Source organism: Salvelinus alpinus, chromosome 2 (assembly GCF_045679555.1).
Source record: "Salvelinus alpinus chromosome 2, SLU_Salpinus.1, whole genome shotgun sequence".
Taxonomy (NCBI): Eukaryota; Metazoa; Chordata; class Actinopteri; order Salmoniformes; family Salmonidae; genus Salvelinus; species Salvelinus alpinus.
In genome coordinates this window covers 30,345,900-30,365,025 of record NC_092087.1, presented here as the reverse complement: position 1 = coordinate 30,365,025, position 19,126 = coordinate 30,345,900, and the positions used below count along the sequence as shown (strand labels likewise).

The window sequence follows — 19,126 nt, the reverse complement described above, 5'->3', positions numbered from 1 at the left end:
GTGACAAGTATTTTAATGTGCCTGAGCGCTAACGTTATGATGATGAAGGAGCCTGATGCTGTGTTCACTTACCCTCAAAGAGCACATTACCTGGCATTATGCTCAGCCAGTGTTAAAAGCCTGCCCCCACCCACCTCTGCCACAGCTGGCTGGCAAATGAGGTCCGGACTGCACACCACGATGGGTCATTAACTGATCGTTACATACAGTATTCACTTCCTTGAGAACCCAAATGGAATAATTGACAACATTAGCCATGTTATTTTCATAGATTAAATGTGTTTTTCACTTGTTCAGAATCCTTTTTTTAAATGTTATTGTAGTTCACCTCAAGGACACACAGGAAGTGGTCTTTGACTGACAGCTCATTTTGTCATTTTTAGATGTACCAAATCTAAAGGTGCCATAATGGGAGCTTATATAATTTTCTCTCACTGTGGTGAGTCTGAATGTGCTTATCGTATTGTACTGAAGTGGCTACGGACTCAGCTGAGAGTAGAGGAGGTGGATCGAGAATGAAGACAGATTAAAGAGGGAGTCGTGCTGTGGCTGCTAGTGTGTGGAGGATGAGAGGAGGAGGAGAAGGGGAGTATCAGGAACAGGGAGGGAAAGAGACCTTGATCCACTTCCACCACAGGAACATGGCTAGGTAGGGTGACAAAGGGGGACACCTAGCAGCGAAGGCCTAAATATCCCTATCGAACATAAGGTGACAGCTTGAGCAGCAGAGCACTGCAGATTGGTACCCCCCCCCCCCCCTCTCTCTCTCTCTCTGTGGAGCCACACTGGGTCTGCCCGGCCAAGCTGCTTACTCTATGTTTGGTGTAGCTAAATGTCATGCAGGCAGGTTCCAGCTTCCCTTTTGAGGACTACCCCACCCATGTCATTAGCAGCATCATGGACTAGGGCGGGAGATCCCCTACCCATCTCTGTGAGCAGTATCACATAGTGTAATAGTATTTGTTTGTAGCAGCCTACAGACCTCATTCTGCCACACAGAGAAGCAGGTTTCTACAGCGTTGAGTGGGGGGGATGCTTTGAGCAAGTGAAGTCCTATAGAGACCTGGACTCTAGTATAGCGTGTAGATTGTGAGAAGCATGAGATAAAACCTGAGGATGAAAAAGAGAGAGCTCCTTTAGGAGAGAGAGCTGGGCAGGGACTCTGATAGCAGACTAATTGAGGCCAGGCCTCTGTGGCGGGTTGCTGTCTGGTTGCTTGGCAGGCAGGGCTGTGGGTTGGAGGTGGCAGGGCCAGCAGAGGGCCTTAGGGCTGGGGGTTGGTGGTGATTGGTGGTGGTGGTGGGGGGGTGACAGGTGGCGCATCTCTCTCTCTACCCTTCTCTCTTTCAATCACGCACACATGCACATGCACACACGTTTATACTCTACACAGTCTAGTTGTGTCTCTGTGAGAGTGGTGGTTTTAGAGTGGGTCCACCGCAGGGCTGCCCTGTACCAAGTTAGTCCCCTCCTGTCAGCCTGGGAGCGTTTCTATCGCCAGGAAGGCAGCACACCACAGCCTCCCCTTCCCTCCATCCCTTCTCACAGAGCAGGGACAGGCTGAGCTGAGGACATGGGGGGAATCTACTGCTGCCGCAAAGGCACTGCGGTATGTGTCAGCACATCGTTAGCACTCGCTTTATCTATGGCTGCTTTAGTATGGCTGTAGGCACACACACACACAGGCCAAATGTATAAAGAACAGCAATCATGGGTCAATGCCAAGGCTGTGCCAGATGACTCGTGGTTTATTTTCTGCAGTTGTCTCGTCTTTGACTAGCTGCATGCCACCTGCATGACTTTTACTCCTCTCTCAATGAGCAGCTAAGTTGTGACTTTCCCAGTTCAGCCAGGTCCTGGTCTAGGCACACTGACTGACCTCTATCAATGTCTGGAGAATAGGTGTGTGCCGCCTGTGTGACAGGCTCTCGCTCAGCACTCACTCCAACATCTGTCCCGTCCTTGTGCGTTAGTGTCCCATGTGTGCCACAGCAGTGACTCACAGCCATGTATCAGCCCGGGTCTAGGCTGCAGGGTTGGGACCTTACTCCACACCGCTCGGCTCTGTTCCGCCAGCGTGCCCATGCCTACTTCCCCATTCTGCCCATGTACCAGCACACCAGCACACTTGTCAGTCAGCCGGTCCGAGGACTCAGAGTCCGCTCTGTTAAGCATGTTTGGAGCAGTGAGCGCATAGAGTATTACCCTTCCTGGCAATCCGATGAAGGGAGCAGTTTCATTCTCATCTTTCTGCCTCTTTCCCCTCTCGCCTCGTCTCTCTCGTTCTTCAGCAAATTGCTTCTGCTGTATTTAAGCAGTGAAGGGTATGAATTACATCTCGGTGTGAAAGCTCCACTTTTGTCAAAGAAGTTGGAGATCTTACTTACATCTTCCTGTCCTTGTCTACTCTCTCGCTCTCACTCTCTCACTCTGTCTGAGTGAAAATGAATTGGGTGCGGGCCGGGCAGCAGGCAGGTATGACAGAAGCAGATTCTCAGGCTGCACACCGTTCTCCACTCAATTACCCTCTAATGATGTCTGAACGGCTGAATGTGAAATGCCTTCCCTTTGTGAGTGTGTGTGTGTGGGTGGGTGTGTGTGCATGTGTGTGTCAGGAATGGCTCTTTAACAAGCAGGGCATTGGGTACAGTGACAAATGTACTTTCACTGGCTAAGTGAAGAGAGAGGGAGAGAGATACAGAGACAGAGAGGAATGTATGAGAGCTTCACCTTTAAGATGGGGCCAGCTTTCAGGGAAAACAGCTATCCGGAGGCCTGCTGCTGAATCGAGTCACTGGAGATGTGTACTGCTGTTGTATCTTTTAGCCTGGCACTCAACCTGAAGCAAGTCGTATCCGTGTCCCTGTTTATTCATGTAGAACAGAAGAAAAAACAAACAGGTATTTTGCATATACAGATGTAGGATCTTAAGGTTACCTATATTGTCACAGCAAAATAATCCTGCAACAACAGGATTTGAACATTTAGTCCATAATGTTGCTTGATCAGTGGTTAGGCTATACATGGAATGTGCAGTACTGTTACTATAACCTTGTGTTAGTGTGGATTTTCAGTGAATTGATGTAAATTACTAACTCCTAACTCATCTGCAGTGCAGGAAAATTCTCAGCAACAAAGAGTAATCAAATGAAGATCCTACGTCTGTACAGACTGCAAGGACAAGAGCGTGAGCCGGGGGACTGGGTGGATGTAGAAGTGTGTGGCATTGTGAGAGGTAACCTGGGGGCTGGTTCACAGCTGCTGATCTCAGAGTACTGAGCCCCTACCGGATGCCTTTGACCTTTAATAGTTCCACACTGAGCTCCCCCCGTTCAAGGATCACGTTATTCCCACATGCAGGACCAGAACGGTCAGCTTTTACGGCATGTCGAGGGGCAAGGAGCAGAGGGGCACTTTCTTTGTGTGTTAGCAGCTCATGCTCCCCTCTCATCCCCTCTCTTATCTGATCTGGGCATCTCAGTGCGGCGGTGACTGCACCACAACCTTCAGGGTCAAACGGAGCACTGCATCATCTGACCTTCACATCACTTCCACTATCCTGATTGAAACGGGGAGAAATGTGCTGTTTGTCACAGCTCTGTGGTTACAGGACTCTGACGCTTTCTTCTCCCTTTCCCTCTCCTCCTCCTGCTCCCAGAAGGGCCTCCAAAGGGGAGGAGTAGGCAGTCTTATAGTACACTAGAATAAAACGACAGTATGTTTTCAATTTTCCAGTGGGGGGTTTGTTTCCAACATGTGTAAAATACAGCACACACCGCTTCAGGAAATCACATAAAAATATGTTTACACAATCAGGAGCCCAGAATTGTATTATCATATAATCCAACCATATCACAATCTCATGACATATCCAAAGAAACCCAACATATATCCATAGAACAGACCAGTCTGCAGCACTGTCCTGGATTTGGAAGCTGATGACTACAGTCCCAGAGCCATTTCTTATATGACCCTGCATAGACCAAAAGAGTACTTGACTTTATTGGAATTCAGTTTGAAAGTCTGAAATGGCACCTGGAACTTGTTCTTTAGTCTGTGTGGTCTGTCATTGAAAAAGAACTGGCCTTTGCAGGACATTTGTCTTTGTGCATTGATTGGCTCTATGGAGTACTATGCCACTATTCCTACAGCTTTGGGCTATTTTCCAGTGCAGTGCATGACCCATAAAACACAAATGGGCTTTTAACAGCTGCTTTGCTGTGGACAGTAGAACAATGGTCTTGATGAGGTCCCCACTGAGCATGAGTCAGGTATTTTACGTTGTGTGTGTGGGTATTCCCCTCTAGGTCGGGACGTCCCGTCAGCTTCATGGTGGTTTTCAACACCCCCAGTCCCCTCAGCAAGATCTCCTGGGTCAACCGGCTGCACCTGGCCAAGGTCGCACAGCGTGAGTACTACATTACATGACCCTTCCTTACCCTTACTGAAATCAATGGGGGGTGGATACAAAACACCAGTTACGTACATTATACATAGTTACAGCTGCAAATTACACATGGTGAATTGATTTCTGTGTGGTTGTTTAGGCTTTATAGAGTAGTGGTTAAAACATTTAATTTACAAATCTTTGCAAAATAGCAGTAATATATCAGACACGGTGGTTAAGGCACATGCTCCAGCTAAGGCCCTGTGTGGTTTATTTTATGGTCATTGGCTCAGTGAAAGTCTGGTGATATGTGTTATTGAATCAGATTAACCAAAGACCTCCCTCAGGGATAATGTGTGTGTTCTGTTTAATGTGTGCTTGGCCTCAGAGGCTGGGCCATATTGAGCTGAGCATGAAAGCACACTCACAGTCTGAGGGGACTGCACCAGCGCTGGTCCCTTTCCAGCAGGGAGCAGCACTGTGCTTTCCTACTGCCTACCACTCCAGTCTCCCCCTCCCCACTACCGAAAGCCTGGCTGTATAGCCTGACTCCACCCATTGAGTCTGGAGACCATCCATTGGGAGGTTCATCAAAGCATGTTCTGATCAACTGGCCCGTGCAGAGCCAGGCAGGGCTACTGCACACGATATTAATCTGATTATTTGGCCATGGTGACACTAGCTTCCCCCCCATCATTCATATTTCCCCATCACCCCAGGCACTCCCTCCTGACACACACATACACTCATTCTAACATACACGCACACACATAACCCACTCATGGTTTTGCGTCTATGGTGTTGCTCTCTAAGCGCTCTGATATTGTGTTGCTTGGGCACTGCTCTGTGTTAGGCTACTTAACTCCCAGAGGCCGTTGGTTTCACAGTAAGCTCCCGCACAGATCTGTAAAGGTTTCAAAGGAAGTTACTGGAACCAGATTAAATACCACAACATGAAATGCATTTTACAGATGAGCAGCCAGAGATGCAATTGAACAACATCCTGTTGTGCAGCCCCAGGGGACAACTCACACAGTGACCGATGGGGCCGGGATTAAGTGTACTGTTATGTGTTATAGGCTAAAGTCGTGTCTGTTTGGCTATCCCCGATGTTCGTTTCTCCATCAGACATCTGAATATCTCTATCTGTCGTCAGAAATGCCAGTGAAAAGACCAATAGAGTGGATCTCTGCATGGTGCTGCAGCTCTCACAGGGTGTGAGGTTGTGTGCTGGAGTACATGTGTAGGCTCTCCAGCAGAGCCTGTGATGTTGTTTGACTGTGTCAGAAAGGAATACAAAAAAATCACCATTCACCGCTGCCCACACTTACATCAACAACACAGCAGGAGTACTGATTAGGACATGGGATCTATAGAAACTGTAGCATATAGATAGCTTATAGCAATCATAGCTACCTCCCTACCCATATGATAATGATAATTATTTGGTGGTTGCTTATATTTGTCCAGTTTCACACAAGTGTGTATTATACATATGTGAAATGGAAATATGTTTTTTTGCATATACCAACTCCCCCTGAGACACCCTCGGAGAGTGGGCTCACGGCCAGGGTCGGCCATAATCAGCAGTGAGCCTGGATAAATTAGGGTTAAGTGCTTTGCTCAAGGGCACATTGACAGATCTTTTCACCTTGTCAGCTCGGGGATTCGAACTAACAACCTTTCTGCTACTGGCCCAATGCTCTAAACACTAGGCTACCTGTCGCTCATTTGAAGAAATGGAAAGCCAAATTACTTTCGAAACACATTTTAGTACCATTCTGAAAGCTTTAGTCTGCATAGTATATTCTCAATCCCATTATCGTACAAACAAAATGGTTTTCTAAGACAAGCTAGGACAACAACAGTGTGGAGATGTGGTTTGTTTGGTATTTTGGTTTGAGTTGTTTCCTCCGCTTCCCCAGCTTTTGCCAAGTGCTTGTATCATCCTTTTGGCAGAGCTTTTCAACCTCTGCCATATTGTGGATTCAGAGCTATCTATCTTGTAGAAAACAGAGGGTTGTCTTTAATGGAAGCTTCTCTAATGTTAAACATGTAAAGTGTGTTGTACCGCAGGGCAGCTCTCTTGGCCCTCTATTCTTTTCTATTTTTACTAATGACCTGCCACTGGCATTAAACAAAGCCTGTGTGTCCATGTATGCTGATGATTCAACAATATACGCATCATCAACCACTGCAAGTCTAATCAAACCTAGTGGAGAAGGTGGAAAGTTTTAAGTTCCTCAGCGTACACATCACGGACAAACTGAAATGGTCCACCCACACAGACAGTGTGGTGAAGAAGGCGCAACAGCGCCTCTTCAACCTCACGAGGCTGAAGAAATTTGGCTTGTCACCAAAAACACTCACAAACTTGAACAGATGCACAATCGAGAGCATCCTGTCGGGCTGTATCACCGCCTGGTATGGCAACTGCTCTGCCCACAACCGTAAGGCTCTCCAGAGGGTAGTGAGGTCTGCACAACGCATCACCGGGGGCAAACTACCTGCCCTCCAGGACACCTACATCACCCGATGTCACAGGAAGGCCAAAAAGATCATCAAGGAAAGCAACCACCCGAGCCACGGCCTGTTCACCCCGCTATCATCCAGAAGGCGAGGTCAGTACAGGTGCATCAAAGCTGGGACCGAGAGACAGCTTCTATCTCAAGGCCATCAGACTGTTAAACAGCCATCACTAACATTGAGTGGCTGCTGCCAACATACTGACTCAAATCTCTAGCCACTTTAATAATAAAAAATTGGATGTAATAAATGTATCACTAGTTACTTTAAACAATTCCACTTTATATAATGTTTACATACCCTACATTACTCATCTCATATGTATATACTGTATTCTATACCATCTACCACATCTTGCCTATGCCGTTCGGCCATTGCTCATCCATATATTATATGTACATATTCTTATTCATTCCTTTACACTTGTGTGTAAAAAGTAGTTGTTGTGAAATTGTTAGATTACTTGTTAGATATTACTGCATGGTCGGAACTAGAAGCACAAGCATTTCGCTAACCACGTGTATGTGACCAATACGATTTGATTTGAAGAGTTGCAGTCAGTTTTAGAATGGGTGGCCAGTAATAAACTGGTCTTGAACATCTCTAAAACTAAGAGCATTGTATTTGGTAATCTGGTAATGAATGGTGTGGCTGTTGAGCAAGTTGAAGAGACTACATTATTTGGTGTTACCCTAGATTGTAAATTGTCATGGTCGAAACATATATTAATTCATTGTGTGTAAAGATGGTGAGAAGTCTGTCTGTGATAAAGAGACACCACAGTCCACAAAGCAAGTCCTGCAGACTCAAGTTTTATCTTGATTTTTGCCCAGTCATATGGTCAAGTGCTGCAAAAAATGACCTAGTTAAGCTGCAGGTGGCCCAGAACAGTGTGCCACGTTTTGCAATCAGAAGGCTAATATCAATACTATGCATGCCAGTCTCTAAGAGTTGAGGAAAGACTGACTGCGTCGCTTCTTGTTTTTATAAGAAACATTCATGTGTTGGAAATTCCAAATTGTTTGCATAGTCGTCACACACACTTACCCCACCAGACATGCCAACAGGGGTCTTTTCACAGTTCCCAGGTCCAGAACAAATTCAAGGAAACATACAGTATTATACAGAGCCATGATTGCATGGAACTCCCTTCCATCTTATGTAGCACAAGGGAACAGCAAATCTGGTTTCAAAATCGAAATAAAGCAACACCTCACGGCACAATGCCTCTCCCCCATGTGACTTGATTTTTGTGTGTATGTACTGACATGTATGTGTAATTGACAGATGCGCACACACACACGCACACTACATGTTCATGTTTTTAAATGTATGCAAATTGTAAAGTCTTTTGTCTGTAATGTCTTTTTCGTCTGTAATGTCCTTTTCATTTTTGTCCCCAGTAAGACTTGCGATCACCATTGCAGTCAGCAAATGGGGATCCTAATAAAATCAGAAAGTCATCCAGTTGTTACTTGGAGAGTAAATGTTTTTGCAGAATACACTGGCTGCACAACAACGGCAACCCTCCCCAATGCCAAGCTCACGATGCTTCACAAAATGTTTTTACGGTGATGAGCAAATAACAATCTGGGCGGACACTAATAAGTGGTTGTTGTGGTCTAAGTGTAAAGATCCCCGAAGCACAGATAGCTATTCAGTGAGAGGGACATGCATTTTCAACAGCCTATTTAAAGATCAATCTTTGGAATGTTTTTAATACAAAACATCACGACCTGCCCTAAAACGTTCTCTCCATCACTTTACCTGCCTGTATGCAGTCCATATCCATTTATTTCTCTGGCTTCCTAATATCACAGGTAATGTTCACTATGCATTATTGCGGTAGTTACATAGATTAGAACTAGAGGTTTAGACACTTATCAACATGGAGAAAATGTGTCTATGCAGGTTTCCATGCCATATTTTCATATTTCGGGGAAAATCCATTGAGACGTTGTTTGTTGAATCTCTGGTGTGAAAGAGAATGAATCGACACCAACCTGGCCAGAATGTCAATTACATGTTAATTGCATTAAACCCACACTTTGCCTTCCCATTTAACCAAATGTAATTACAATAAGGGAGTTGTTGATGTGATTTTACGCATGGCCTGCAGTCACTAGGCTCTCCTGTCATTTCATGGTAATGCAGGCCTGATGCACGCCCTGGGGAGTCCTCCAGTTCAATCAGCAGTTGCACTCCACTCAGCTGTATCCTGTATGGACAGAGGGGTGCCATGCTCCAAAATGTCTCCAAATGGCTGATGCCCCAAATAGCAAACGCTTTTATGCATGATTTAGTGAGCGATTAGACATCACAAAGCTCATTTTGGAGCCAAACTCTGTACCAGCATTTATGACTGTTACCGCCATTTATATAACACACTCATATCCCTCAGGTATGTTTTCATGTACACTCCTTACTGTACCGCACAGAATACGCGTCGTGCCAAATACTATCCACAAAATGTACTTTCAAAACACATAAATCTCATCTCATTTCTTACACTTAAGCTACAGTACAGGAACATAATTGTATGTCTGAGGTACAATTTGAAGCACATTTATAGCATGAGTTGTCTTTTAGTGTAGCTCTTTGTCTTGGGCATTGACATTATATATACAGTACGAAAGTCTGCCACATATGAAAAGTTTGCTGATGTAGAGATAGTTTTTACTTAGGATGGGACCAGCACTGAGACCTAACATCACAGATAGAATATAGAACAGATGCCTCCAGTAAACAACATTTGTCACTTTTAGACCACATGTGGTGCAGTTATGAGGCCTGGAAATGGAATGGGAGTATTGCCCCACATCGGTGCTGCAGCGCACTCAGAGCTCTGGGCGCCATTAATAATATGAATTGGGGAAAGCAACGTGTTCCACAGCATCTCCCATGCCGCTTCAAGTTAGCCTACTGTTTCTGAGGGGGTCCTATAATAACATAGCCAAGAGCATAGCTTAATGAATGGGTTGATTCTTTGTAGAGCAATTAATTGCTATTTCAATGTACGGACCTCCAGCCTTTCCAGGCAGGGTTAGGACTGCTGATTTGATGAGGTGCTGAGACAGAGAGACGGAGGAATGGATGGAGGCATGAAGAGAGATATTGAAAGGAGGGAAGGGGGGGGGAGTGTGGAAAGGATGATTGAGACAAGCAATCAGTCCCACCACAGGGAGCAGAGGGCAGGCAGGGGGCTGTTGCCTGCGGTTACCCTGCTATCTCTAAGTGTGTCAGACTCTCCTCCCCAGCAGCCGATCGATAGACAACGCCTGAGAAGTGGAGTGTGGCTTGACCGTCCCGGCACACACTCTGACACGCCCTCTTAATCCACTGCTAGCCAGCACTATGGTGAAGCACCAGGGAGCAGAATACAGGAGACAGGCCATGTGCTTTCTGTACCATGTTGTAGGTTCAAGTACAAAAATTGTCCTTGCATGCTGCAGTTTCAAGAACTGTAGCAATTACCACTATGGCATTGGTCAATCTCCTTCAATTTCAAAGCAGGAGGATTCATGTTATGTATTCTGGTTGTTATGCACTGGCATACCAGACAGCCCTGCAGCCAGTGCAAGGCAGGGGGGCCCATGCGCCTGTCATCTATGTCTATTTTCTTTAATTTAATAAATAGTTTTGACATTAACCATCCAAAAAGTAATCCATATTAACCTTTATAATTGCCATACATATGTACAGTTGAAGTCGGGAAGTTTACATACACCTTAGCCAAATACATTTAAACTTTTTCACAATTCCTGTCATTTGATCCAAGTAAAAATTCCCTGTCTTAGGTCAGTTAGGATCACCACTTTATTTGAAGAATGTGAAATGTCAGAATAATAGTAGAGAATTATTTATTTCAGCTCTTATTTCGCTCATCACATTCCCAGTGGGTCAGAAGTTTACATACACTCAATTAGTATTTGGTAGCATTGCCTTTAAATTGTTTAACTTGGGTCAAACGTTTCAGGTAGCCTTCCACAAGCTTCCCACAACAAGTTGGGTGAATTTTGGCCCATTCCTCCTGACAGAGCTGGTATAACTGAGTCAGGTTTGCAGGCCTCCTTGCTCGCACACACTTTTTGTCCTTAAGCCGTTTTGCCACAACTCTGGAAGTATGCTTGGGGTCATTGTCCATTTGGAAGACCCATTTGCGACCAAGCTTTAACTTCCTGACTGATGTCTTGAGATGTTGCTTCAATATATCCACATACTTTTCATTCCTCATGATGCCATCTATTTTGTGAAGTGCACCAGTCCCTCCTGCAGCAAAGCACACTCACAACATGATGCTGCCACCCCCATGCTTCACGGTTGGGATGGTGTTCTTCGGCTTGCAAGCCTCCCCCTTTTTCCTCCAAACATAATGATGGTCATTATGGCCAAACAGTACTATTTTTGTTTCATCAGACCAAATCAAATCAAATTTTATTTGTCACATACACATGGTTAGCAGATGTTAATGCGAGTGTAGCGAAATGCTTGTGCTTCTAGTTCCGACAATGCAGTAATAACCAACAAGTAATCTAACCTAACAATTCCACAACTACTACCTTATACACACAAGTGTAAAGGGATAAAAAATATGTACATAAAGATATATGAATGAGTGATGGTACGGAACGGCATAGGCAAGATGCAGTAGATGGTATAGTGTACAGTCTATACATATGAGATGAGTAATGTAGGGTATGTAAACATTATATTAAGTGGCATTGTTTAAAGTGGCTAGTGGTACATTTTTACATAACTTCCATCAATTCCCATTTTTAAAGTGGCTGGAGTTGAGTCAGTATGTTGGCAGCGGCCGCTAAATGTTAGTGGTGGCTGTTTAACAGTCTGATGGCCTTGAGATAGAAGCTGTTTTTCAGTCTCTCGGTCCCTGCTTTGATGCACCTGTACTGACCTCGCCTTCGGGATGATAGCGGGGTGAACAGGCAGTGGCTTGGGTGGTTGTTGTCCTTGATGATCTTTATGGCCTTCCTGTGACATCGGGTGGTGTAGGTGTCCTGGAGGGCAGGTAGTTTGCCCCCGGTGATGCGTTCTGCAGACTTCACTACCCTCTGGAGAGCCTTACGGTTGTGGGCGGAGCAGTTGCCGTATCAGGCGGTGATACAGCCCGACAGGATGCTCTCGATTGTGCATCTGTAGAAGTGCTTTTGGTGACAAGCCGAATTTCTTCAGCCTCCTGAGGTTGAAGAGGCGCTGCTGCGCCTTCTTCACAACGCTGTCTGTGTGGGTGGACCAATTCAGTTTGTCCGTGATGTGTACACCGAGGAACTTAAAACTTTCCACCTTCTCCACTACTGACCCGTCGATGTGGATAGGGGGGTGCTCCCTCTGCTGTTTCCTGAAGTCCACAATCATCTCCTTTGTTTTGTTGACGTTGAGTGTGAGGTTATTTTCCTGACACCACACTCCGAGGGCCCTCACCTCCTCCCTGTAGGCCGCCTCGTCGTTGTTGGTAATCAAGCCTACCACTGTAGTGTCATCCGCAAACTTGATGATTGAGTTGGAGGCGTGCATGGCCACGCAGTCGTGGGTGAACAGGGAGTAAAGGAGAGGGCTCAGAACGCACCCTTGTGGGGCCCCAGTGTTGAGGATCAGCGGGGTGGAGATGTTGTTACCTACCCTCACCACCTGGGGGCGGCCCGTCAGGAAGTCCAGGACCCAGTTGCACAGGGCGGGGTCGAGACCCAGGGTCTCGAGCTTGATGACGAGTTTGGAGGGTACTATGGTGTTAAATGCTGAGCTGTAGTCGATGAACAGCATTCTCACATAGGTATTCCTCTTGTCCAGATGGGTTAGGGCAGTGTGCAGTGTGGTTGCGATTGCGTCGTCTGTGGACCTATTGGGTCGGTAAGCAAATTGGAGTGGGTCTAGGGTGTCCGGTAGGGTGGAGGTGATATGGTCCTTGACTAGTCTCTCAAAGCACTTCATGATGACGGAAGTGAGTGCTACGGGGCGGTAGTCGTTTAGCTCAGTTACCTTAGCTTTCTTGGGAACAGGAACAATGGTGGCCCTCTTGAAGCATGTGGGAACAGCAGACTGGGATAAGGATTGATTGAATATGTCCGTAAACACACCAGCCAGCTGGTCTGCGCATGCTCTGAGGACGCGGCTGGGAATGCCGTCTGGGCCTGCAGCCTTGTGAGGGTTAACACGTTTAAATGTTTTACTCACCTCGGCTGCAGTGAAGGAGAGCCCGCAGGTTTTGGTAGCGGGCCGTGTCAGTGGCACTGTATTGTCCTCAAAGCGAGCAAAAAAGTTATTTAGCCTGTCTGGGAGCAAGACATCCTGGTCCGCGACGGGCCTGGTTTTCTTTTTGTAATCCGTGATTGACTGTAGATCCTGCCACATACCTCTTGTGTCTGAGCTGTTGAATTGCGACTCTATTTTGTCTCTGTACTGGGACTGGGACCAGCCCTGGTAGCACAATCAATATGCTGATAGAATTTAGGGAGTTTTGTTTTTAGATTAGTCTTGTTAAAATCCCCAACCACGTCTCGTTAATTATAAGGCATACACCCCCGCCCCTCTTCTTACCAGAAAGATGTATGTTTCTGTCGGCGCGATGCGTGAAGAAACCAGCTGGCTGCACCGACTCCGTTAGCGTCTCTTGAGTTAGCCATGTTTCCGTGAAGCAGAGGACATTACAATCCCTGATGTCTCTCTGGAATGTTACCCGTGCTCGGATTTCATCAACCTTATTGTCAAGAGACTGGACATTGGCGAGTAGTATGCTAGGGAGTGGAGCGCGATGTGCCCGTCTCCGAAGCCTGACCAGGAGACCGCTACGTTTGCCCCTTTTACGGCGTCGCATAGGGTCGCCGGCTGGGATCAGATCCATTGTATTGGGTGGAAGGCAAAACACTGGATCCGTTTCGGGAAAGTCATATTCCTGGTTGGAACGATGGTGAGTTGACGTTAATCTTATATTCAGTAGTTCCTCCCGACTGTATGTAATGAAACCTAAGATTACCTGGGGTACCAATGTAAGGAATAACACATAAAAAAACAAAATCCTGCATATTTTCCAAGGAACACGAAGCGAGGCGGCCATCTCGGTCGGCGCCGGAAGTCAATGACCAGAGGACATTTCTCCAAAAAGTACGATCTTTGTCCCCATGTGCAGTTGCAAACCGTAGTCTAGCTTTTTTTATGGTGGTTTTGGAGCAGTGGCTTCTTCCTTGCTGAGTGGCCTTTCAGGTTATGTCGATATAGGACTCGTTTTACTGTGGATATAGATACTTTTGTACCTGTTTCCTCCAGTATCTTCACAAGATCCTTTGCTGCTGTTCTGGGATTGATTTGCACTTTTCGCACCAAAGTACGTTCATCTCTAGGAGACAGAACGTGTTCCTTACTGAGCGGTTTGACGGCTGCGTGTTCCCATGGTGTGTATACTTGCTTACTGTTGTTTGTACAGATGAACGTGGTACCTTCAAGCATTTGGAAATTGCTCCCAAGGATGAACCAGACTTGTGGAGGTCTCCAATTTTTTTTCTGAGGTCTTGGCTGATTTGTTAGGATTTTCCCATGATGTCAAGGAAAGAGGCACTGAGTTTGAAGGTAGGCCTTGAAATACATCCACAGGTACGCCTCCAATTGACTCAAATGGTGTCAATTAGCCTATCAGAAGCTTCTTAAGCCATAACATAATTTTCTGGAATTGTCCAAGCTGTTTAAAGGCAGAGTCAATTTAGTGCATGTAAACTTCTGACCCACTGGAATTGTGATACAGTGAATTATAAGTGAAATAATCTGTCTGTAAACAATTGTTGGAAAGATTACTTCTGTCATGCACAAAGTTGATGTTTGTTAACAAGAAATTATAGTTTGTTAACTATAGTTTGTTAACAAGAAATTTGTGGAGTGGTTGAAAAACGAGTTTTAATGACTCCAACCTAAGTGTATGTAAACTTCCGACTTCAACTGTATTAGTGCTTCAGTTTCTTGGGCTTCAGGAATGTGACTGAAAATGTGCCTCAGGCCTTGAAAAATATAGTTTTTACTGATTGAACGTACACTAAAAGTATGTGGACACCTGCTCGTCAAACATCTCATTCAAAAATCAATGGCATTAATATGGAGTTGGTCCCCTCTTTGCTGCAATAACAGCGTCCACAGTGGGAAAGCTTTCCACTAGATTTTGGAACATTGCTGCGGGGACTTGCTTTCATTCAGCCACAAGAGCATTAGTGAGGTCGGCACTGATCAATCAATCAAATGTATTTATAAAGCCCTTTTTATATTATCTGATATCACAAAGTGCTGATGTTGGGGGATTAGACCTGGCTTGCAATCGGAGTTCCAATTCATTCCAAAGCTGTTCGATGTTGGTGAGGTCAGGGCTCTATGCAAGCCAGTCAAGATCTTCCTCACCAATCTCAACAAACCATCTCTGTATGGACCTTGCTTTGTGCATGGGGGCATTGTCATGCTGGAACAGGAAAGGGCCTTCCCCAAACTGCTGCCACAAAGTTGGAAGCACAGAATCGTGTCGAATGTCATTGTATGCTGTAGCGTTAATATTTCCCTTCACTGGGACTAATGGGCCTAGCCCGAACCATAAAAAACAGCCCCAGACCATTATTCCTCCTCCAAACTTTACAGTTGGCACTATGCATTGGGGCAGGCAGCTTTCTCCTGGCATCTGCAAATTCATCACTCCAGAGAACGCGTTTCCACTGCTCCAGAGTCCAATGGCGGCGAGCTTTACACCACTCCAGCCGACGTTTGGCATTGCACATGGTGATCTTAGGCTTGTGTGCGGCTGCTCCGCCATGGAAATTAATTTCATGAAGCTCCCTACAAACAGTTCTTGAGCTGACGTTTCTTCCAGAGGCAGTTTGGAACTCGTAGTGAGTATTGCAACCGAGGACAGACGATGTTTACGCGCTACATGCTTCAGCACTCAGTGGTCCCATTCTGTGAGCTTGTGTGGCCTACTGTACCACTTTGCGGCTGAGCCGTTGTTGCTCTAGATGTTTCCACTTCACAATAACATCACTTACAGTTGAGCTCTAGCAGGGCAGAAATTTGATGAACTGACTTTTTGGAAAGGTGGCATCCTATGATGGTGCCATGTTGAAAGTCACTGAGCTCTTCAGTAAGGCCAATGTTTGTCTATGGAGATTGCATGGCTGTGTGCTCGATTTTATACACCTGTCAGCAACAAGAGTGTGGCTGAAATAGCCAAATCCACTAATTTGAATGGGTGTCCACATACTTTTGTATATATAGTGTATAAGGGGGTATTGGTGAACAAATGCTGTGGTCAAGGATACGATGGTGCCAGTTCAACGAGAGGAGCTTACTCAGGTTTTCAAAAGCGCATATCAGACCTAGAGCATAATGCTTCTTAGCTAGTTTATGAGTTTTAGTTTATCAAACGATCTCTCTGCAGAAACGACAGTTACAGGATGGTAAAAACAGCTTGATTGCTGTAGCAACTTCAGGGATACTGCAGTGAGTGGTGCTTCAAATACAGCTGTTATGCAACATCTTTAATTGAGCCTCTCATTCTACTTAATTGCCGGCCTCAACATGTTACGGAAAGAGATGAAATGTATAGGAAGATCTGGGGACAGGTCGTCTGGATACTGGACAGCCAATCAATTGGCAGATACAAACAGATTATCATATTTAGAGGACAACAGCTCTTGAGGGCTTGAACAAAAAAAGCGGTTTGCGATTTCGTTCATACTAGTGAACTGGTGTTTGAGTTGTGTGGTTGCAATTATCAACAGGCCCTTATCTCTTCTATATCTTGGTGTGTATCATTCAAGACTAAGTTTAAATTGTGTGCAGCGCAATGGACATATAATGCACAATGTCTCAGGATGACTGTCTGGGTTGTCAATACTCAGTATAGAAAACAGTCGGGCCCTCAACCTGAACCTACAGGCTGTGGTGAAAACATTTGCACACAAAAAAAGGAGGATTTCAGGTGACCAGGGAAGTCTCTCAAGTTGGATTTAATGTAATTTACTTTGATTATTGCAGCCCATTTGTGTAGGCTATTAGCCAAACAAAACCTGCTGAGTTCAACAATAAATAGCAGAGTGGCTGAATTTATCCTCAAGCCAACTACTTTTTTCCTCATTGCTAGGCTATTTGATGTGTCATTTTTCAATATTTTTTTAATAAATAGCAGCTGTCATGCAGGTTCATGTAGCCTATACAAGACATGCAGCCACATAGACATCGCGCAATTTCAGCACCATGGACAGCGATCGGTTTGTGAGTGGCTGTCTGACTGACACATTCAATTTTTGGGGGGCAAACTCCGACCTTGCTGGGGTCCAAAGGAACTGTTATGCGAGTGTTGTTATGGCAACTGCAATTAATTTGCTTTGCTCAAGCAACATCCATTTCAATATATTATTTGTTGTAATTATGCAGCATTGGATAAGATGGAAAGATGGCTAGTGATGACTCAAATATCAACAAAGCCGTTGACACATGCTCAAATATGCTGCTAAACTTTAGAATTTCTACGCCCCAAAATGTATCTGTCAGACTGCAAAGATTATCTCAACATCTTACTGTGCTCAAATGTGGGAAATATTTATGATGAGTAAACATTATCAGGCCAGCCAGGTGGAATAGTGAAGGAGCCCCACAGCTGCATTCAAGACTGGAGTGGATGATCTCCACAGTATCCAACCTCAGTATCCATCCTTAGTGTATTGGTACTAAGGATTCATTTTGAGTGGTTGACATCTGAGAGCTTCCACACGCAGCTCCTGCCAGCAATTTTTTGTGATGGAGTGTAAGCCGCCACAACTGATCTATTCAAGGTTTTGGCAGTGGTCTACTGACCAGTGGTGTACTAAGTGGCTAGCCCAAGCTCTCTCTTTCTGCTCTCTTTCATTCAGACCTCCTGATGAGACTCATTGTTGTTGTTGTTTATCATTCTCCATGAGGCTTCAGTTTACATCACAACATCAAACAGAATAATGGCAGCTGCAGAGAGTGAGAAACAGAGAGAGCGAGAAAGAGAGAGGGAGAGAGAGAGAGATAGAGACAGAAAGATAGGGATTTGGCTGTGGAGCTCTGGCTTTCTGCTCTGTCTGTGAAAGGTTTAGGGGGTCTTATGTGAATAGAATGCTTTATCTCTGATTCATTAGTGACTTTGCCCCTGTGTGTGTGCTTGTGAGTGTGTGTGTGAAGTGACTATCTGTCTGTCCTCATTAAGGCCTCTGATAGAATGGCTCTGTATTTACCATTTGTTCTGAAGGGCAGGCACCATTATTTGTCGTCATTAATACATAGTAAAGGCTGAAGGCCAGAGACAGGGTGTGTTCACACACTGGCAGCATTTCACTTCTCCCTTCCTTCATGCACACAGTACTTATGGAAATCAGAATGGGTAAACACGGCCTTGGGCTTAGTCAGGTATTTAATCATATTTAATAACACCCTCCACGACAAATAACAACAGCAGGACCAATACCTTTGCTGACCCAATAATCACTTGGACGGCAAACATAGTGGAGTGTTATTCATACTAATTGAATGATTAGCTGAAGAAAGTTGCTGAGCGTTCAGGTGCAAAGGAAAGCAGTGGACCCTCTGACCCATACCGACCAGTTCTGGCAATATGCCTTCAATTACAGCCTTTTAATGAATGACCCTCAAAGCCCTGATCATCCCTGGGAAAGGCTATATCTGAGACAGACTCAGAGGTCATCTCAGAGGGGGATCATTAAGAAATCCTCTGCAGGTACTGTATGAAGATTTTATACAAGATTGCAACCCAAACACTAAATAGCCCAACTTCATCATTATTGATTATTCAATCTATGATCTTGCTGAGCCTGCTCCTCTAATTGTTCAGGTTGTCTTCTCTGGGAGCAGAGACTTCATCTTGTTGCTCCTGTCAAATCCCATGTCTATTATGTATTGTTCTTACATAAAGCATGTGCACTACTATTTTAACTATCAACACATTTAAAAGCTACAATATATCCTAATTTGCAACCTACCTTTCAACATGGTCCTAAATACTGCTCCTCAGTCATCATAGCGATACAGTATCATAAGAAAATCTAAAAAATCTCTAAGCATTGTCAAAATACCTCTGAAATCTATCATTCAAAAGACGCACTCAAGGTTCCATCGATCCTATTCACAATGGTTCTGAGAAATATGGAATAAGTTATCATATGAAATATGAAAACATCTCAACAGAAGGGGCTT

General features: G+C 45.1%; 1 protein-coding gene across 5 annotated transcripts in view; it reads left to right on the top strand.

Annotated features, from left to right (window-relative positions):
- Positions 1–19,126, top strand: part of LOC139558736 (rho guanine nucleotide exchange factor 10-like protein) — a 121,426-nt gene that overhangs the window by 47,051 nt on the left and 55,249 nt on the right. For all 5 annotated transcript variants that reach the window (XM_071374149.1, XM_071374122.1, XM_071374141.1 and 2 more), the window contains one exon: positions 4,308–4,408. In XM_071374149.1, the coding sequence (XP_071230250.1) occupies positions 4,308–4,408 (101 nt within the window). The remainder of the gene's footprint in view (positions 1–4,307; positions 4,409–19,126) is intronic.